At 43.0% G+C, this 22,093-nt stretch overlaps 1 protein-coding gene across 1 annotated transcript; it reads right to left on the reverse strand.

Moving 5' to 3' along the window:
* Window positions 1–657: 657 nt before the first annotated feature.
* On the reverse strand, window positions 658–20,531 carry foxo3a (forkhead box O3A). Its single transcript, XM_036150472.1, has 2 exons — window positions 19,152–20,531; window positions 658–3,130 (listed from the first exon to the last, which is right to left on the reverse strand). The coding sequence occupies exons 1-2, from the start codon at window positions 19,701–19,703 to the stop codon at window positions 1,844–1,846; spliced, it is 1,839 nt and encodes a 612-aa protein (XP_036006365.1). The 5' UTR covers window positions 19,704–20,531; the 3' UTR covers window positions 658–1,843.
* Window positions 20,532–22,093: the final 1,562 nt, after the last annotated feature.

Here is a 22,093-nt window from a genome sequence, read left to right on the forward strand (position 1 = left end):
AGACAGCACCAAAATGAGTTGCTCTCAGACCCACCTCAGAACAGGGGCAACGATAACGAGGAATTCGGAGCAAAGCCTTGCAGTTCCCTTTTGTATATAGACCACAAATTAATGATTTCAGTGTGAAAAGAAAGGCATTAAAAGCATGATATGTCCCCTTTAAATGTTCAGCGTATGGAGACCAGAGTCAAACCTTTGCATTTTAAATCACCTTAACTACATCAAAAGGAAGGCTGGTTTGAAAAGTAGTGTTCTGATATAGCTCACTCTATATGCAAAGAGAATTATAAACCAGTCGCCTGAAAACGTATTCACACCTTTTGAACCTTCTCATATTTTGTCAGGTTACAACCACAAACTTCCTTTTAATTTATCCGGCTTTTATTTATTACTGTGACATAAAAAGATATATAGTTTTCAATTTAGAACTTTCAATTTTTGCTAATTTAACTCTGAAAAGTGTGATGGGAGTCGATAATTAGATTAAGAATAGAACATCATGATGCTACCACCACCACCATCATGTTTCACAGTGGGGATGGGGCTTTGTGCAGGATTGTTATTTTAGCGTTTTGCATTTAGACCCAACAGTTCGACTTTCGTTTTTAAATCAATCTGGTTCCTACCGAAAGAAAAATAATTAAGCTGAAAACTGAATCATTTAAGAACACTGAATTTTTATTTGAATTCACTGTAGTTTCTCATATATCCACTTAATCATATGCAGAAAGTTTGGCAATATTATAAATACTGTGGTTCCTTCTTTCTCTCATTGGCAAAGAAGACACGCTAAAACTATACACACCCTCGTCTCGCAGGGTAGAAACCATTTTCCCCGAGCACCCGGTGTAGTGCTGATAACGAGCGAGCGGCTGCTCCATCTGCAGCCACTCCCTGCCATCTTCAGTGAAATAGCACCAAGAACTCCTTCCAATACAACACTGGCATGTTGTAACCAAGGGCTTTAGGGTGTCTAAAAGTGGTTACGCTGATTCTAATAGCTGTGTTTGCAAATGCAGACGGTCGGGTTTTTTCCCCCCCTTTCCTCGGTCCCTGTCCTAAAGATGGAGGATCACTTCCGAGGAGGATGGAAAACGGTGAACAGGGATCTGCTGCAGTGATGAGCCTCTCCAGGAGGAAAATAATTCACAGTAATGTTACAAAAAAAAAAAAAAAAAAGTACAAAAAACCCACACAACGCAGACCTGTTTCCGTCTTGATAAGATTTTATCCCTTAACGGGGGGTTAGGGGGTTAAACTTTCAAACTTACAGCCCATTCTGGGAATGTCTCTGGAGGAAAGCTTAGGAAATAAAGCGTTATCAAGTATTCTCCACTTGAAAGTAATAATGTAACATTCTCCGCAGCTTTTTTTTTTTTTTTTTTCCCCTTCTCCTTCTTGTAAACAGGCCGTCGGCAGGAGGCGGACGGCTGGTTTGGCAAAAACTGTTGGTGTACGTGTGAAAGGAGGTGAAAAGGGGAGAGAAAGCAGGTGGAAAACACAATTCATCTTCAGTTTCACCTATCACTTGGTGATATGAGTGATTCCCTGAGACTAACATGAGTTGATGCTTTCCGTAGAGATTTACGTCAACGCTGTTCCTCCCAGCCTCCTGGCGTTGATCGCTTATTTTTTTTTTTCATTCTTCTTCTTCGCTGCGAAGACACCGCTGTGTGTCTCAGACACTTAAAATACAGTACCGCACTAAACTAAATGCCTCACATTAAAAACATTGGAAGAAAATACTACATAAATACACTTTGTTTCCCCTTCTAGGTGCACAATGCAGGACGATGAACCCAAATTTACATCCTCCCCCTCCCCCCCCTCGCTCGGCTGCTCCTCAGCTCGGCACCCAGCTCTGAGGGGATGTCTGTTTGGAGCCGGAGAAGCTTCCCGAGTTCCTGTTCGCATTCTGGGCGGAGCTGGCGTCGAAGCTCAGGTCCAGGCAGTCCGCTTCCATCAGCTCGTTGCGGATGATCGAGTCCATGTCGCACTCCAGGCTGCCGTTGAACACGTCCAGGTCCAGGTCCCCGGGGAAGCGGTCCGGCACCGAGGCGTTCTTGCCGGGAGACTTCAGGTGCGGCGGCTTGGCGTCCGCCTGGCCGCCTCCGTCGTTGTCGGGGGTTGACAAGCCGGCTTGCCAACCGGGCCCTGAAGCGCTCTGGGCCTGGCCCGCGCCGCCGGCGTTCGCCATCATGGGGTCCTTGCGGAGCAGCATAGCGTTCCGGCGGGAGTTCTGCAGGGCGATGGCGGTGCTGGCCTGCGACATCAGGGGATCGGACTGGGTGAGCATGACGTTGTTGTGGCTGTGGGAGTCCAGGCTCAGCAGGTCCTGCAGGGTCTGGTGGTCGCCAAAATGCGAGACGGAGGTGAAGGTGGTCTGCTTGTTCTCCTGGATGGTCTGCATAGGTGACTGCCGCAGGCTCGTGATGGACGTGGGGCTGAAGAGGGGGTTCGGCCCGTAGCTTCCAGAGGGGCTGGCCAGCCCGCTACCGGAGCAGCTGAAGGTAAACACCGAGCCGCCCTGACTGATGGCCCCGGGGTCTTCCTCTCCAGGAGGAGGCTGCTGGGTGGCCGTCAGGCTGATGTTGTCCAAAAGGTCATCCATCAGGTTGTCCGAAAGCCCGTCGTTGAGGTTCATTGTGCCGGCCAGGTCGGAGAGTCCCGTGGGCCCCGTGGACGGGGACATGCTGCTGGGGCTGGAGTACAGCATGGGGGAGAGGGGCGAGTCGTCGTCGGGCACCTCGTCCAGCTCCAGGTTAGCCAGGATCGGGGACAGACGGCCGCTGAGCGTGCTGGCGTTGGAATTGGTCCGGGAGCGGAAGTCCGTCCAGGCGTCCAGCTCGTCGCTGCTGCGGGACGTCGGGCTCCCGGTCCATTTGGAGAGGCTGGACGAGCTCTCAGAGCTGCCGTCCTGTGCGGCCTGCAGGGAGGCCTTCTTCTTGGTGGCCCGTCCTCGGGCCCCCTTGATGTACTTACTGTTGTCCATGGACACGGCCCGGCGGCGGGGAGCTTTGCCTCCCTTCCCGCCTTCTGGGTTGACCATCCACCAGGAGCTTTTCCCGGTTCCTTCATTCTGGACTTTCACAAAGCGGCTATGGAGGGACAGATTGTGTCGGATGGAATTCTGAAAGAAAGGAAGGAAGGACAAGAAAACATTGTAAGGTTTAGATAATGTTAGCATTTAATTTTAATGCCAAGACAACTCGGCTTCAGTCAGTTTAACTATACAGCTCCTGTTTACAACACGTCATCTCAAGGCACTTTACAGAGAGAATCAATCTAATCATGCAGGTTGGTTAAAAGGTTCTCTACCTAAGCAGTTAATTTGCTGCATACCATAATAATGTATTTAATTTGCTTAGATTCATTTTGTCTATTTTCTCATCAATAAAAATATATGTATGTAAATAATCCAATTAGTTGATCCAGTTGATTTGCCATTAAAAAAAAAGCCTTAAATCTGCTCTTAAGACCCGCCGTGTTCCTTTGGCTTTTGAACCGTTAAAAGGTATTAATCAGTTTTTAATTTCTTCTCATCTATTTTACATTTTCATGTAGCCATCTTTACTTGGATTATTTCCAAATTATGTCTATTTTTTTTTTAATGTTTTATTGATTTATTTTAATCATTCTTTTTGTTCGGCACTTTGGTCAGTGCCTGCAGTTTTTAAAGTGTTTTATGAATAAAGTTGGCTTGGCTAAGGCTGCCATGACGATTATGTAAACCTAAAGTGCCTCGCAAAAGTATTCACACCCCTTAAAACCTCTTCCACATTCTGTTACGTCATAAACGCAAGCCTTAGAGTATTTCCTTGGGGTTTTATATAAAACACCAAGACAAAGTGCTGGTGAAGTAAAAGGTCCTCACAGCGTGATGCTGCCACCACCAAGTCTTACAATGTGGATGGTGCATTCAGGAACATGGGAAAAGTTAGTTTTCCGCCACAAACAGCATCTGGGATTTTGGGATCTGAGCCAAAAGGTTCAGATCGGCGTTTATCTGACCATTACTCTTTCTTCCTTGTTACAACCACACATGTCAGTGTATTTTATTAGGATTTCATGGCAGACCGACACAATGTAGTACATCACTGTAAAGTTGGAGAAAAATAATACGTTTTTAACTTAATCAGACTTTGACTGGGTAATTTTAACACATGGATATGCTGTGGCTGTATGTTCAGTCCTGTTGTCCATCTAGAAGGTGAACAGTCACCTCAGTCTCCAGTATTTTTGGAGCCTTTCAGAAGTTTTCGTCCAGGATTGCTCTGTATTTAACTTCATCCAATATGACTTTCCTGCCCCCCACAGAAATTAAAAAAAACTACCCCACATCATGATGCTGCCGCCAGCACTACCACCACCACATTTCACAGTAACAGCATCATGCTGCCAGGACGCTTTTCTTCTGCAGGAAACCAGCATGATGATATTCTACAGCCGGGGGTGGTGTGTTCAGGGTGATGTGCAGCGTTAGTATTTTTGTCACGCATCGCGATTTGCATTTAGACCTTGGTTTACCTTGGACCAGATTACGGGAATGCACCAACAACATAATCTCCCACCTGAGCTGTGGATCTCTGCAGTTTCTCCAGAGTTATTGTCAGCCTCTAGGCTACTGCTCGGAATAATGCCACGTCGATCGAAGTAGACGAACATGCCGGTCTGCAGCTGTGCCGTACAACAGTGTCCCGCGAGACGTTCAAAGCAGGGGATATTGTTTTATAGCACAGCTCCGCGTTAAACTTCTCAACGTCATCCCTGAACGCGTCTCCCGTGCTCCTCGTTCTTCATGATGCAGTTTCTTCACAAATGTTCTCAAACAAACCTCTGAGGCTTTCACAGAACACTTGGATTCATAACAAGATTTTCTTTTACACAAAGATGACCTGTATTTACTCATCTGGCGACTCCCGAAGGGAATTAGCTCCACTCATTTTGCGTAGCAGAGTAGAAGGGGCTTAATGCATGTACACGCCACAAGTTTTTTTTATGTAGGAAATGTAGAGAAGCAGGACTACCTTTGGCAATATTTTTGTGAGAATTATTTACACTTTGCCACAAAACCTCCAGCAACCAACGATCAGGTATGTTGGAGTAAAACGTTAATTCAAAAGTAGATAAGGATAAGAAGTAGACATATGGACATCCATAGCGATGCTCCAAAGAACATTCCAGAAATGAGTCAACCTGAGTGTTAAATTGTCCAAAACGTGTACATATCTAGTCATAAATCCAACCACAAATGTGCCTCTGAACATCCAAAAAATGAGAAATAACCAGTCGTGGAAACATTTCAAAGCAGGATGTGTAGGGTTTTTTTTGTGTGTGCATATGAACGCTGTGTGAACAGCTCCAACACTGCAGCCTAACAGACTGCTTTGCACCTCACACTCTGTCCTATTTCTGGCTGCTCGGAAAGGTCTGCAGGTTTTCTCTGGAGATCTTCCCAAGCATGTACAAAATTAAACAGTTGGAGCCTGCATACCCAGCCCAGTCACACCTCACAGAAAGAAGAGACTCTGCAGCCCGCAGTCCGCTCTTCCGGACTGCTTCACTTGACACATTAAGATCACCATTTTTATTCCTGTAGAATTGTATTTATCACTGATTTTTAGACTTTAGTGATAACTATACAGCACAGGCCTGAGCAGGGACAACAGAACAGGCCCAAAGCTGCACATGTGTAACATGGCAAGAGATGCACGATGTTGCGGAATGAAAATAAGTTGAAATGTGATGAGAATACCGTTACTGGACTGAAGAAGAAGAAAAAGCTGGTGACGTGCCGCAGCGCTCCGGGCTCTTAGCCATTTCTTTTCTGTTGACTTTGTCATAGCTTTAGGTATTTTGTTGACTTGGCATCAATACGCTAAGCAAGGCGGTACATCAACTAGAACCTTCACCCACATGGACCCTGGATGTTGTCGTCACGTTTTTGCTGACATTACATTTCTGGTTCCCTAATGCACTAGTTCAAAATACTCTGTTCACAATTAACATGCATCTAAAAACAAAGGTGGAAATGTTCATTTTAGTTTCTTATCTATGCCAAGTCAAAGCCTTAGATGCTTTCTTACATTCCAACACGTTTTTGGAAAAACCGAACCTTTAATTTGAGTGCAGTTATCCTACCCATCTTTTCCAATAAATACACTTGCTTTAGGTTGATCCGACTAAAGAAATTGAACAGCAAATGTGCAAATTCATACGTTGATCAATATTGCAGCCATCTTATGAAAGCATGAATCTAGCAAACATTTTCTCATTAATAACTTTATAAGCTTGGTGCAAGAATCCCAACAGTCTGAAACCTTCTTTGCACTAAAGCGGCACGTGGAAAACCTAAAAATGTTCCAGTTAAAACATGCTTGGGTCAGTTCATGATTCAGTCTTTAGAAAAAAGTTATGCAATATGATGCGAGTGTGGAGAAAAACATACAGAAGATTTGTAGCAGTCTGCAGAGTGTAATCTGCCCTCTCAATAAGAAACAAGTCAAGAGCATCTTAGGTGAAGGCCTTTTCCTTAAGGAATACAATCAATCATTTCTAATGTCCAGTTCCCACCAGCAATACATTTAAGAATAACTAATCTCTGTTTAGTTACCCAAGAGTCAATTCTGCTGTGATGTCCATCACAAAGGTTTCCTATTGAACTAATCTTCTCGGAGAACTGCTACTCTCTTGGTCCTGACCTCTAATCTGGAAGCCTGACCTTCCCCAGAGCAGGTTGGCTTTTTAACACGAGGTACCAGATAAAAGTGCACCTGAAGTTGGCTCAATGAGCCACTAATCCTGCTTCGTAGCAAAGGCACCTCATCAGACTAAGAATGAGCTTTTTTTTGGTGATAAATGGCCCAGGTGGGTTTGGTATAAAACAGAAAACCAGTATGCAGGAAAGCAACCCATGCCCAGTGCTAAGGTCGGAAGAGGACTCGTCATGCTGTGGGCCAAGCATCATGAACTCTTCAAAATAGTAGGCTAATGATCCGGAACATGGGGGATTCAACATGGAAATGGTTCACTTGACACAAAACCAACCTCTTTTATCTCAGACCTAAACCCAACAAAAAAAAAAAAAAAAACCTGAGACAGAGATAGCTTGAGGAAAGATTAACGATAAAGGAACCCTCTTTGTACGTTCCAACTTTGTGAGGTGTTATAGGGGAACCAAGTTCTGTCCTATTTGCAAAAGCAGAGGGCCCATGGTTTAAAATTCCTTTTTCATGCACTTTTCAACGTGAGATGATGCTAAGGAAATTAAAACATTTTTTTATGTTGAAGCCTTTTACATATCTTTACCGGAGTTACCAATTTTGTCCCTCCCTGTATATCACACCCCTTATCCTCTGGCTGCACATGTTAAGACCAGCTCAAATGGGTACATTTCCTCACACTATATGCATTTAGATGAGTGAGCATAGGGAGAAAGGAGAGCAAAGATTAGTTAGAGATAGCGAGGACAGTGCAAATATCACAGCGGTGCAGGTTTTAATGAAACACCCCAAGGCGTCAAGACCACAGCAGTTCCTTTAAAGGCGTTGACTAAACAGGATGGGAGTGTTAAAGATTGCTAAAATGAGGTGTATGAAGAATTCATAAATGGGTGTATATTGACTTAAAAAAACTCAAGAATTATAGTTGTAGCACCAGGTCACAATCAGGTGAATTGATTTGTTATTTATATCACTGTTAGTGGGGTTGAGTTGATTTTTTTAGCTAATTTATACACTATAGTGTCTAAAGTATTGGGTCACTTGCCTTTACACACACGGGCCTGAATGACAGCCCATTCTTAATCCAGTGTGTTTAATATGATGCTGGGCCATCCTTTGGAGCTATAACAGCTTCACCTGTTCTGAGAAGACTTTCCACAAGGTTTAGGCGTATGTTGATGGGAATTTCTATCCCTTCCTCCAGATGTGCAACGGTGAGGTCAGACATTAATGTTGGACCAGAAGGCCTTGGCAACACTCTCCGTTCTAACCTGTCCCGAAGGTGTTCTATCGGTTTGAGGGAAGACTGAGGAGGCCTGCTAGGTTCTTCCAACCATGTGTTTATGGACCTTGCGTTGTGCAGTCATCTTAGAACAGGAAGGGGCTATTCCCAAACTGGTCCCCCAAGATTGGGAGCATGACATTGTCCAAAATGTCTTTCTATGATGAAGCATTAAAAATTCCTCTTAGGGATGCAAGTTGTTGATTAATGAGTTAATCTAAAGTTGATTGATCTTATCGACAAACTAACCATTAATTGAGTTTTCTCTTGTATCAAGAAGGTCTTTTCATAACACGAAGGGCTAATTTGTTTTCCAACGTGCTGGATTTAAAACAAGCACATCATATATTGAACAATTTAGCTGTATTAAATACTGACTGAATTGAACAAAAAAAAAAGGTTGTCTTCTCACACATTATTAAACTTAAGACATTTACAAAATAAAACAAACCAGGAACCTATTAAGTTACTGATCAGAAACAAATCAGATGAATATAATAAAATATGCGAAACACTTATAATTCTCACAAAAGCTCTCACCATTAACCATGCTTTTGGCAGCATGTCTTGGTCTATCATATTACAAATGTTTTTGTGTAACAACCTCCGCTTTTCTGTCATTACATCCTCACCTTCCAAGCACATCAGTAAGTTTTGGTTGAGAAGCTGACGCTGCTCCGCCATGCAGCACGGCTGAATGGATGCTATCTAGGCGGTAACTTAAGGAGCATGTCAAATGTTTCTATTTGAAAACAGAAGCGCATAAAGTGCATTTTGTATTCTTGTCGTCATTAAACAGCGTAAAGGAATTCCACATCGGATACCGGGCCATTTCACGTCCCTTTCCTGGAATGCCTCAACCATGATTATTTCTCTTACAACCATAATGGTCACGGCCTCTTCTGGATGGCAGTCAGACTACAACACTGAAAGAAGGTCCGTCTAGGCGGGCACTGACAGTTAATCGCATTGAATTAATTTTAATCTAATAAACAATTATTCCACAATTAATCGTAAATCGATTATTTGTTTGCATCCCCAGTTTCTTTCATTGGAACAATGGGGCCAATTTCTGAAAAATAGCATCACACAATAAATGTCTTATGCACCAAACTTTACATCCAAGACAATGTAGTTAAATCAAAGTGCCATTTTCTTGGCAACTACCAAATCCAGACTTGTCTACTGGATTACCGAACAGAGATATGTTATATATCTCGTTATCCTGTAAACAGGCAGGTGTTTTTCCACTGTTTAGCTTGAATATTTCTTCTTTTTACCCGAATATGCTATATTATCAATAACTGTGCAATATTTACTCCAATATTTATTTTTACTTTTTACTTCGGCATTTCTGGTAAGTTATTTCACTGCTGCTTTGGAACCAATGTTAAATAAGATTGTTTTTTCATTATAAAAAAACATTGCATGCAACTCTGTCTTTGCCACTGTCATGCCCAAATTTCCCCATTGTAGGACAATAAAGGGATTTTTTATCTTATCTATAACATTACAAAGAATGCATCACCACTGTTAAGTGGTGATGCATTAGAGTCCAGTGGGGACATGCTTCACACCACTGCATCCAACACTTTGCAGAACACTCTGATGTATATCTTGGATGCAGCTGCTCTCCACATACTGTTCTTGAGCTAATCTGAAGGCAACATACATTTTGGAGTTCTGTAGCGGTCGACTCTGCAGAAAGTGACCTCTGTGCACCCTGGTCCTCACCATCTGCTGACCCCGTGGTGTGATTTTAAGTGGCCAACCACCCTGCGGCTGAGTTGCTGTTTGTCCCCATCACTTAGTTGGCTGTGGAGTATTTAGTTGGATTTTTTACAGCAGAACGCAGAGATCTTGACAGCAATCTATTCTTCCACTATTAGGAAATATCTGCATGTGTGGAGGCTTGATTTTATACATATGTTACTAAGCAAGCGGTTGAAATATCTAAATTCAAAGATTTAGAAGGGTGACCCAATACTTTTGGCAAAAAGGTAATAGTTTCATAAACCTGTATCTGTTCTAAAAGGGATATTTTCCAAGATTTGTAATGTTCTAATTTGCTCCAACTAAAATTTTACATCAGTTAGATACACTGCTGAACACTCGGGCACAGTTTCATTTCAGCTTTTCACTATGTAGTTTTAAAAAAAGCCACAGGCCTGTTGCTCTTGAATAAAACCGGTTCTTTATCTTATCAATAAAGTTCTGCACTCTCACCATGAATGAAACTGTTAATGTTTTTAAATTAAAAACAATTAAAATTTAAAGTCAAATTCAAACCATGAACTGTGGAAGCAGAATTTATTTTGGGGTCTAACGAGACTAAAAGTTGACAAATACATTAGAAATCAGAGGTAACTCTTTCAGGAGTGATGGCCTGGGCATGGCCATTTGTTTTTTTTTTGTTTTTTACAGCCCATACAACTCTCAACCCACAGTGTCCAATACACAACTAAACAAACACACACACACACACACACACACACATACGTGAATAATTTTAACCATATTCAGACTTTGTATTGACTAACATCTCAATACTCAAACAAATGTCAGTGACAGACTGATCACCATATACCAATCATAAATCTGTGCACAGAAAATGACATGGCGTTCCTCAAGGGTCCATTCTCTGGGCAAGTTTCTTCAACATTTATATAATCCCCCTGGCTCAGATTAAGGAGTACTTCAGCGTCTTCTATGGTATGTATGCAGATGACATACAACTTTATATCTCCATGTCACCTTAGTCCACTACCCTCACTGAGTCAGTGTAACCATAATATCAATGAGTGGATGGGTCGGACTTTTCTCCAGCCTGTTGCAGATTCGACAGAAAGCATAGTTTTTGGTCCTAAAACGCAAGGATCGAGATCATCACAGCTATACACACTGGAGCAAAAGACCAATGAGCATGCCAGGCACATGGGTGTAGTTTTGGACTTGGATCTAAAATTTGACAACCACATAAAGTGTTACTAAATCAGCACACTATAATCTTAAAAACAGAGAATATAATCTTAAAAACAGAGAATAAGCAGCAGTTTATCCAAAAAAGCTGCCACCAGAGTCGTAGCCAACACCAGGAAATTGGATATCACAACAGTTTGTCGAAGAATAGTGTATACAGTATAAAATCCTGCTGTTGGTCTTTCAAGTATGGTCTTTGGCTTAAATACATTTCTGAGTCGTTTGTCAAGTATGAACCATATAGACTACTCAGGTCTTCAGAGACCTGTTTATGCAATGTTCCCAGAACTAAGCAGGTTGAGGCAGCGCTGACTTTTCTAAGCTCCTCGGCTCTGGATCTAACTCCCTGAAAACCTGAGATGTGCATAAGCTGTTGGTTCCCTGAAATCAGGAATGAAAACAGTCTTGTTTGCTGATAACTGATAGCCTCTGATCTATCGGTCCAATCAACTGTTTAAAACATTTGTTTATTATATGCCTATAATATTTGCATTTCTGTTTTCTATCCATTCCAGTACATTCCTAACCCTAATTCATGTTTTAGCCCAAACCATAAAAATGCTGTGTCTGTTGCAATACGACAGCGCTTAAGTGATTATAGCCCAAAAAATAAATATATAAGTACACAAACACCTGGAAAAGCTCAATATTAACAGAGTTTTCACAAATATGATTTTGTTAGGTTTTTCAAATCCAGACCAGGTTTTAAAAAACAACTAATCTGTGCACAATAATCCAGTCCAGTTCAGACCAATAAAATAAATTGTGTGTTTCACAAACAGTATTAAAAGGGTTGACTAGTCTTAAATCATCGTAGGCAATTTCAGCTTGGTGCAGAATAATTCAGTCGAGGTTTGACCAGCACACCTCAATATTACAGATTTTGAACTGGAGGTGATTACATGCAGTCTAGATTGATTTAAAAAAAAACTACAACATAGACCTTCAATCTAACATCACATTTATATGCTTCATTGACATTAGCACGTCATAGAAGGGCTCTACTTCCCATTAAGTGCAATGTATACCTTGCAAAAAAGGAAAGCTAAAATTTCAACAGCAAACTTTAGGGCTCCTGCTACCCAGAGGACAACGCCACCCAGGGGAGTGAGCCATATTGCACATATTAAAAAATAAAAATAAAAAAAACTGCTGATGTAATTACAGAGCAGTTTATAGCAAAAAAATCAAAATTGAAATAAGCCTACTGGGACAAATGTGGCCAAAACTAACTTCATCTCAGCTTTAAACATTTCTGGTTAATCACAAAGAGTAAATTTATAGCCTTTGCTTGGTTGTTGTTGTTTTTTTTTTTTACTCAAACCACTTCAACCATTTCACACTTGTCAAAAGGAAGCATCTAAAAAGACACATCCCAACATGTTGCTCATTCTGTAAGTTCTGTTCAGTCCGCTGCAATCCAGTACAACAGCAAAGCAGTAAATAAATGAACCTTTATGACCATTTTTGACAGAGGCTGTTGTGATTCAGCTTTGTGGTCTTTTACCACGCTGCAATTTGTGGGGGTGAAGAATTGGACTGTATTATAATACAGCAGGCAGATGTACAACCACAAACAAAGGCCAAAGCACTAAATCCCAACAATTCTGACGCAAAGAAACTGGAACATAAAAGATTCAAAAAGAGGCAGCGATTCACCAAAGGAGGACTGGTTTTGGTCATATACAGTTCACATGAGTGTCACTCACTCAATCCTACTTGTTTTAAACCAGCTGATCTGATTTCTTTTTACAACTAACAAGATATTGGATGTCTTAAAGAAGTAGTTCAGTATCTTAGCTGCAGTGATTGACCAGTAAGTGGTTCTCAAGGTATAACATTAGCTTAAAAAGCTAAGTTTCCTGGTATCACACTGAACATAATTAAAACAAACATATTTGATAGCTTTTAAAAAAGAAAAAAAAAAACAGAACAATTATTTATATTGCTGAATTACATTATTTATAACAGTTATGATACTGTTAGAACAACATATATATTCATAGTCTGGTTTAAATGCATAGCCCTGAGCAGCTACTGAAGTTAGTGTTTTTTAAGGGCTACATATTGAGCAGAATATGAAATCTTTTTGTCATAAAGAAGCAAAATAAACAAGCTATTATTTGTTTGGAAAGATTAGTCCAGAAGCTTTAAAAGGAATTAAAAAGGGTAGAAGAAGTGTGACTTTTAAAAACTGTCATACCTTGACTTAAATTATTTGTATTATATGAGCAGAAAAAGGAAACCGTAAGTAAGTGAGCCATCACAATAATCTTCCTGTCTGAAACATGTCCTGCAAACATTAAAAAAAATTCAGGTCAAAGTAACTATAGGGAAAAAACTAGCATTACTACAAATGTCTAGGTTAAGTTTTTACACTATTTTATGCTAACATTTTAAGCTAACAGCTATTCCCAAATGGGCATGGTGAAAAGTAAATTTCTCACATCTTAAAGCACCTCCTGTATCAAAAACATTGCTTTAACGAGGTTTATGCGAAACATATTTGAAGGATGTGACATTTCTAGTTATAGTAACTAATAGAAAACTGTTGTAGACAAACATATAGCGATTTAAGCTAACTCAGTTTGACTCCTTTTCCCCCCCCATTGTGAAACCTTTGTGTTACTTTGATTGAAAACCCATCTTTACATGTGCCATTCTCAGTCAATGTTTCACACAGGAAGATCACTGGTGGTGCATTTCCTCCTGTTTCCATTATGTGTGTGTGTGTGTAAATAATCACCAGATGCAAATGTGACAACAGTTAAAAGAGTCATGAAATAGAGCTGACATAAAACCTAACATACCTAACCCTGGCACAATCAAACTTAAAAGCCAAAGAATTTCAGGAGTTTTGTTATATAGTTGTCTTATAAGGGGAGCGAAAGTGGGGTCAGGGCCAGGAGTTACAGAGGAACTTAAACGTGGTGCGCTACGACACAATTAGCATTACATGTCATAAGTATAAGCGAATCAATAAATGAATAAGAATAAAATAAATGTGCCAACACATTAAATTATTATTTTCCTTTGAATCCATATTCATGGGTCGCGGGGCCAATTCTAAGTCTGGATTTATATAAGCTGAAGACACCAGGGGAGCCTTGTACTGCAGGTAACAGAATCCAGAACTATCTCTTTAGGCTTCAGGAAGGGATGCTCAGTTGCATACAGGCACGAGCCAAATGGTATTTAAAAGATAAGTCACAAAAAGCGCCTCCCCCCACCACGCGGTCACAGCAGCACAGTTTGAGCAAAGCCTTGCACTGAGCCGGGACTGGAGCCGCGCCAGTTCAGCCAGCGCCACGACCAAAGGGAAACACTCAGCTGCTCCCTCACACTGTTACACATTGACCTACATAATTTATAGTCAGTCAATTGATTCGTGAGCCCGGGCCACATTCAGAGAGAGGGTGGCACACAGTGGGGCCGGGCTGCAATGTGTACGTCTGAGGAGGGTTTATTTTTAGACCGGATCCGAACGATGAGACGTTACCACTGTGATCGTTATGATACGCGTGTCAGGTCTGAGTCGTTACATCCCCGACATGCTGATGACACACGAAGATGAGCTACCTCGGACGGGTTGCTGAATGCAACGAGAGACAAAGCATCTCCTAAGAAACGCTGATGTCAGCACAACTCAAACCGCAGCATTAACCCTTTGCTGGCCCGGCCGCCGTCGCCAAACACATGTGGTGGAAGATGAATGAAAACTGACCACCTCTAATCTGAGGCATTAACTAACCAGATGAGTCTGTGCAGACTAATCAGTGATTAGCATCCATTTGTGTGGCGCTTGTGTGTCGTAGCCGGATTTTCATCAGCGTTTCACACAATCGGCATATATTCAGCCCAGAGAGCGGCCGGCCTGCTCGCCACGGTTGCGCGGGATTACAAACCTATTTCCCCTCCCCTCTATCTAAATCCTGCAGAAAGCTCAAAGCTTTCATCTGACTTGATTCCATGTCAGATGAATTGGTTCGGTCCGGCATAAACTAATCCTGACAAATCAAACCGTTGCAGAGGGGCCCAGCAGCGAGGCCGTTTCACTGCAGCGTGAGCAGTTTCTCTGAAAGTGAAATCAACTTTGCATTGCCTGTTTTTCACCCACGACTTTCAGACCCGTTTGTCTTCAGTGGGGTATCATGCAACCCCACTACCCCCCCCCCCCCCCCCCCCTTTATTTTTGAAGGTGTAGTGGTGTTACCTGAGTCACTGACAAATCCACACTCCTTTTCTAACTCCGGTGAGGTACGCCTATATAACATTTGCTTCAAAAATGTGTCTCTTATGTAGTCACTGTATATGATAGTAGATGTAAAAGATCAGAAAAAAAAAATCAGATTTATACTGAAAAGATTTGCTTGTTAATATACCATTTTGTGTTCTATTAAAGATAGAACACAGGAAGGTATTTTTGCTCCTTAATAAATGCACACATAATAAAAACACATCTCAGTAACGAATTATTCACTTCCACTAACGCATGTCAAAAGATGCTAATTATATTTTGTAAAGTTTTAGGACAATGCCATTACGAGAGGCACAAGAACCAAGTGGCTCTAGGTCAATTAGCCTCTCTGCTAATTCACCCCCTCCCTCCTATTTTGTAACTTTTATAATAATAATAATAATAATAATAATAATAATTGAACTTTATTGATCTCACAATGGATAAATTCACTTCTGCATCTTAACCCATCCCCTTGGTGAGCAGTGGGCTGCCACTGTGCGGCGCCTGGGGAGCAATTGGGGGTTAAGGGTCTTGCTCAGGGACCCAAAATGGCAGCTTGTGGGAGTTGAACTCAGAACCTCTGGGACCAAAGCTCTGTGCTCTAACCACTAGGCCACCACTCACCCTATACTGGCAAACAATACAACATTCAGTATTGGTTGTAGCTTAGTATTGTAATGAATTTATGCAATTATATAAGGATACGAATGCTCAAATCTAACTATATAATATTATATGAAAACTTTGATTACACTTCATTCATTTTTGTTCTGGTCCCTGTTTGGGCCAGTTGTCTACTAAAATGTGACAGATTTTGACCCCTGACCGTTCCAAATTAGTTATGACCAATCCCCTGCTGGCAAAAATTCATTTAAATCACGTAACCAGATTTTCTCAGAGTAAAACTATGACTAGATCATAGAAAATTTATTTAGCAGTTGCCGATGCAGATGTGAAGCGTCATCCCGAAGACAATCGGCATAGTGTTGTGCCTGAAATGGTCAGCGAGGCAACCACCAAGAGTGCACAGCGACGTGACAGCGAAATGAACAACACCCAAATTGAGTTGATCAGCTCAAACACATTTCACCAGATTTCGATGTAGAGTCTGAAACGTAGCAAGAAAGGCGGCTTTAAATGTCTGAGTAAGTGTTTGACTCCGATAAGCCCCCCCAAGCAAACCGTGACAATGACAGTAACTGGTGCTATACTGGTAACATCCCTGTTGGTGTTTCTTGATTGGCTCCAAATGAAAAAAAAAAAAAAAAAAAACGGACTGGATTTTATATATTTTTTTACATTAATTGCATTTTCAGCCAGATATGCGTAAACGATAAGTTCTGCTTTTATCACCCTAAATAATTACGGTGGTCTTCAGACATACTGCCTCAGCTGAATGAACAACTTTATTTCTTACTTTTTCCCTCTGGTGTTGATTGGTGAACAAAGTGTAAAGTGGCGTTATTGGGCTTACAACAATCCCTAATCCACGCCTGCCATTTCTGACCTGTTGAACAGCGTCTAGCAGGAGAAATGACCACAGACCCTGTCGGGAGACAGGTTGATGTAGAATTGCCAATTTTCTAACTTTTCACAAGCGTAACCAAACAGGAAAAGCTGGCCTGTGTGAGCTGTAAGCACATTCATTGTTACAAGCATACGCACGATTGAATAGGACTACACAAGAAAGTTATTCTAGAATAAATTACAACTAAAACGCCTAAAAGTAACCAGGTCAAACAGTGTAGTTGTATTTGAAAAAATCCACATGGTCTAGATTCTTCCTCTACTGCTGCATGTTGGACATCTTCAGGTCAAAATGGGAACTGCAGCTAGCGTTGAAAGCCTGAAAGGACATTAAAGATGCAGTAGGTAACTTTTGCATAAATGTATTTTCTACATATCGGTTACACCTGTCACTATGTCCTCACAGTAAAATATGAGACAGATAATCTGTGGGGGGAAAAAAGTAAATAAATACCAAGCTCCACTGATGATCCTACAGCCATCTGCAGAAATACACCGCTCCCGGTCAGAAACAACCAATCAGAGCCAGGGGGAATGTCTGGCTCTGATTGGTTGTTCACAGTGTCAATCACTCTTGTGTACTCGCCTGCTTCTGAGCGCTGAAGAACCTAGTCTGTTCTGGTTCTCTCCAGTAACTGAAACCATGTTTTCATTTAGAGCTGCATGTATGAAACCTTGATCTTCACTGCAAAAATCCATGTGTGTAAAAAACACAAAGGGATATATCGTTCAGTGTGATATTTGGTAGGTTAATATAATGCTATGCATTCATACGCTGCAAGCCAATAAAACATTTGGCTAGCTGTATGTACTTTCACTGCTCTTGATTCCTACAAGTGGTCTAGATTACAGGGACAGAAATGTTTACCTGACTCCGCCAGATAGATTTGCTCCGCATATCCATCTGGAAACCTTCCGTTGAAGTAATTTTGGGAAGGGGCGAAAATACTGGTTAGCTGATTGGCCTATGTTGGTGATAGACGGGCCAAATAAACCAATCAGATCAACGAAGCATATGACGTACTCGTCAACATGCTTTGTCGTTGCTCAGAGCGACGACGAAAACACAACCACAAGCCAAGCTACTCTTGCTGCTGCAGGTAAAGGCTCGTTAGCTCAGCAAAGAAATACTCTGTAATTCCGATAAAACTTGCTCGATAGCCACGCTAACGCTAGTTTCATCGGCTGAAGCCGCCATGTTCTTTAGACTGAACTGTCGCGCTTCTCGTTGCGTCACACCTCAACCCGCCTCAAAGCCAACGCTGATTGGACGTTCGTTTGGTGAACGGCTCCAAATTTTCTTTAACGGAGAGTAGCCAGACTGATCTGCGAGTGAAACTTGAAAGCTCGCGAGATCAGGATGGTCTCACGAGGCTACAGAAATGTTAGCGTTCACCAAAAGTGGTGGGAATCAGTGCTGAGCGGACCATAAAGAGGCTACTGAGCTTGCTTCACCAAAGTGAAGTAAGACCTCACTGAATGGAAAGCTGGAATCCAATTTGCTTAGTTGAGGTCACCTGACAGATTAAATATGAGTCCTTCTGAGGTGTGTGACATCAATGACCCAGAGATTTTGTGTGTTCTCCTTCTATCTAAGGTATTCCTATATTTCTCGCACCCACTACGTGTTGCATTTAAAAAGAGGTTGAGGACCTGAGACAGGTGTTGGCACAATGTGCAGAATACTTGGGACGCTTCAAGAAACACTCACTGGCAGACAAGAGGGATAATGGACAAGAAAGAAAATATAGAGGAAAATGGAGGTTAATCTAAGGATACCAACATCAACGCAATATTCCTCAATAACATCACAATAAGTTTCATCCTAATATTATGCACCCCTATGCTTATTTGTCAATCTGCTCTAAAATCCTTTCAGTGTTCTTCCACCTTAAACTACCTGCTGCAGCCATAGGCAATATGCAATTATAGATAGATAGATAGATAGATAGATAGATAGATAGATAGATAGATAGATAGATAGATAGATAGATAGATAGATAGATAGATAGATTTTTTTTTTAAACTGTGAATCAAGAAGGGAAAACAGAGAAATGTGAATGGATGCCTAAGTTACACCTCACATGATGTCACTATGGGCATGTAGGCGTAGACGCCCACATGCCCATAGTGGTAATGGCTTAAAACAAAACCCCAAACCAAATAGGAAAACTGCCCATGATATGTTCTATAGGTAGAAAACTATATCTGAAGTGACTGCTTGGTTTTACAGAGAAGCCTGGCTAATTGCTTCAACAATAGCTGTGTGTGTGTGTGTGTGTGTGTGTGTGTGTGTGTGTGTGTGTGTGTGTGTGTGTGTGTGTGTGTGTGTGTGTGTATTGTGTACTAAAACGACCACAGTGTGGTCTTTGTTGTGATGACAGCCCCGTCATGTGCTCACCTTCCAGCCAGCAGAGCTGTTGCTGTCGCCTTTGTCCTTGAAATATGGCACAGACCTCACCATCCAGTCATAGATCTGGGACAAGGTCAGCCTCTTCTCCGGGGAGCTCTCGATCGCCTGGGTAATGAGGTCTGCATAGGAGTAGTTGCCCCAGGCGTTCCTGCGGGCGGAGGACTTCCTCAGCTGCTGGGAAGCGGAGCCGCAGAGAGCCGCTCCGGGGATGTGTGCGGAGGAAGGGGATCCGTCGGCGGCCTCCTCCCTGCAGGGGCCGCGCTGGACCGCCACCGGCCGGGAGATGGAGCCGCCGCCGCCGCTCCTCGGCTCTTCGGCCGAGCCGCCGTCTTTCTGCGCAGAGCCGCTCTCCGCGCTCGCACCCTCGTCGTCCTCCTCCTCGGGGATTACGTCAGCGTCATTCGCCCCGGGCTTGCCCGCTCCGGACTCCGGACGGGGCAGCGGCCAGGTGCAGGACCGCGGCCGCTTCTGGGGCTCGAAGTCCGGATCTATCTCAACGTTGGAGGGGGGCTCGTCGCGGTTGAGCGCCGCCTCGGCCATGTTAATTGCAATGTCTCGGTCGCGGCGCAGGAGATCTCCAAATCACTCGGCTCGCATTCCATCAATGTTGTGTGCTGGCTTTTTTTTTTTTTGGGGGGGGGGGGGGGGGGGGGCAGTTTATTTACTATGCAACGCGGTATGCAAATCTGGCCCCGCAGCCCAGTCCCGACACGTGTCCGCCTGCCTATCAGCCTCGATCCGCAGCACACACAGAGCCCACTGCGCTGACCAGCCTCAACAAAACATCGCCTTTTGTCGTGCACAGCCCACACCCTGACCAGCGTGCGCCGCAGCCCAGCTAAATCTGGAGAGAAAGACGCGAGCAAGGCAGCGCGGAGTCTTAAAGGAATCCGAGCGGCGTTCCCTTACGCGCGTCCCGCACTCCCGTCCCGAGTGGCAAGAGGAAACGAGCCCCCCCGCATCACAGCTCCATCACCCCGTGCACAGCTGCCATCTTGACCGCCTCCCTCCTCCTCCTCCTCCCGCTCCACCTCAAGGTCCTAATCAGAAGCCCACAGAGCTGAGCTGCCAGTCGCTGGAGCGGTGCGCCTCTCTCCAGATACCATCAAGGCGGAGAGGAGGGTTCCTCAGGGCCCCCGGGCTGCTGGAAGGTGGGCTGGAAGGGACGCGGCGAGGCTCAGACAATCCGCCTTACGAGGAGCTGAGAAATACTGATGCATTCTGGCTGTACGTCCCTGGCATCTCGGGTTATAGCCAGCGCAGTGTCCTCCGTGCGGCCACAGCAGCCTGCAGAGACTCCTCATTCAGTCTGCTGCTGCTGCAGCTGCGGTTGGCGCAAACACTACGAGTGGAGAAGGGGCGGAAAAAAAAAAACGCCATCCTGCCCCCACTGCGCTGGAATTAAAGAGACAGTGCGGAGCGGTCCGCTGGCCGGTGACATCACCTTTTAAAACCTCACAGTGTTAACAAAGGAAGGCAGGAAAGCTTCAATGAAATATATTTTATTTCCCTCCAGCCATCCCTAAACTCTCCCCGGTCTGATAGATCAAATGGATTGATCCTTATGTTTATGAAATTAGGCCAGGGTTAATTTTCCCTCATTTCTTAGATCTTAAACTCATTTCTGTGAACATAAAAACCTTGTTAAATAATCTCCGTGTCCCGATGTTCAGAAAAGACACAGAAGCTCTGAAATGAATTTCCAACCAATCAAAACATTATTTCAGTAAATGAATTCAAAAAGTTCAACTCGTAATACAAAGATTCATTAAACAAAGAGTATTCCCCATTTTTAATTTTGATGAATATAGCTTGCATCCCACGGCGACCCAAAATGTAAACATGTAACCATGAGGAATGAAAGGCTCACAGGGTCATTGCTAAAGAGCCTGGCTGCTCAGAGTGTTTTAATGGAAAGTTAAGTGGAGGGAAAAGTGTGGTAAACAAGGTGCACCAGCAACATGATTGACTGCCTTGAGAGAATTGTGAAGCGATCATGTAAGAGCTGCAGCCGGAGTCGGCAACACACACAGACACATCCAAGACATGGGCTGCAGCGGTCTCAGTCCATGTGGCTACAGACAAAAATGTCTGGACTGTTGCTCCGTAGTCTAAAGACGTCTCAGATAAAAGCACACTTTGCATCTAATTTAAAGGTCCTGGAATTTGTAGGCAGAGAGAGACTCAGAATCCAGGTTGCTTCAGATTTTAGTGTGAAGATCGTACAGTTAGTGATAATCTGGGGGGTTGTGACACCTGTTGGTGTTGGTCCATCTGGTTTTATCAAGTCCAAAGTTGATAAAGCCATCTACAGGAAAATTTTAGAGCATTTAAGCTTCCCTTAGCTGAGAAGCAAGATGAGGCAGCAGGGTAGAGAAGCCAGTAACCTGGGCTTCATTAACACCTCAGCAGCATCAATTACCTCTATGTCAGTCTGCATAGAGGGAATAATTCAGGGAAAAAGAATAAGTCCAGAGTTGATTTGTCAAATTTAGCAGAGGCCAAAGAAGTACTCTGTATCCGTCCCTGGAGAAGAAGTGGACAGCAAGTATCGGGGTACCCGAACAACAGATCTGATGAGTAAAATGCTGAAGCCGGTTACAAAAATAGGAGAGAGCAGATTGTACTTCTAGAGGAAGGGTAGATCCTTCAGTGCTTGCAGCGAGACATTGCGTAATCTCCTGCATGTCTGTGGCGGACAGTGCGAGTGTTTCTTCCCTCTTCAAAGCCGTGTATCGAGGCAGCAGCATTGGATCCATCTGCCTCAAAAGGCCTTTTAACAATTTTTATGCATGTTCTGAATCCTTATTTGTCATCACTAAACATAGAAAGTTATGTCCCTTGACGCAAACTGAGCATAACTTCTAAATAATTAAGTTTTTCTCACACATCTTCCTGTCCTGGCTCTCCAGACACATTGGTCTCAATAG

This window comes from Fundulus heteroclitus, chromosome 19, assembly GCF_011125445.2.
Source record: "Fundulus heteroclitus isolate FHET01 chromosome 19, MU-UCD_Fhet_4.1, whole genome shotgun sequence".
Taxonomy (NCBI): Eukaryota; Metazoa; Chordata; class Actinopteri; order Cyprinodontiformes; family Fundulidae; genus Fundulus; species Fundulus heteroclitus.

Excerpts from the sequence above, each read along its gene's own strand:
- foxo3a (XM_036150472.1), bottom strand. The coding sequence starts at position 19,703 with ATGGCCGAGGCGGCGCTCAACCGCGACGAGCCCCCCTCCAACGTTGAG. Across the intron at positions 3,131-19,151 it reads ACAGCTCTGCTGGCTGGAAG|AATTCCATCCGACACAATCT; the intron begins GTGAGCACATGA and ends CCTTTCTTTCAG.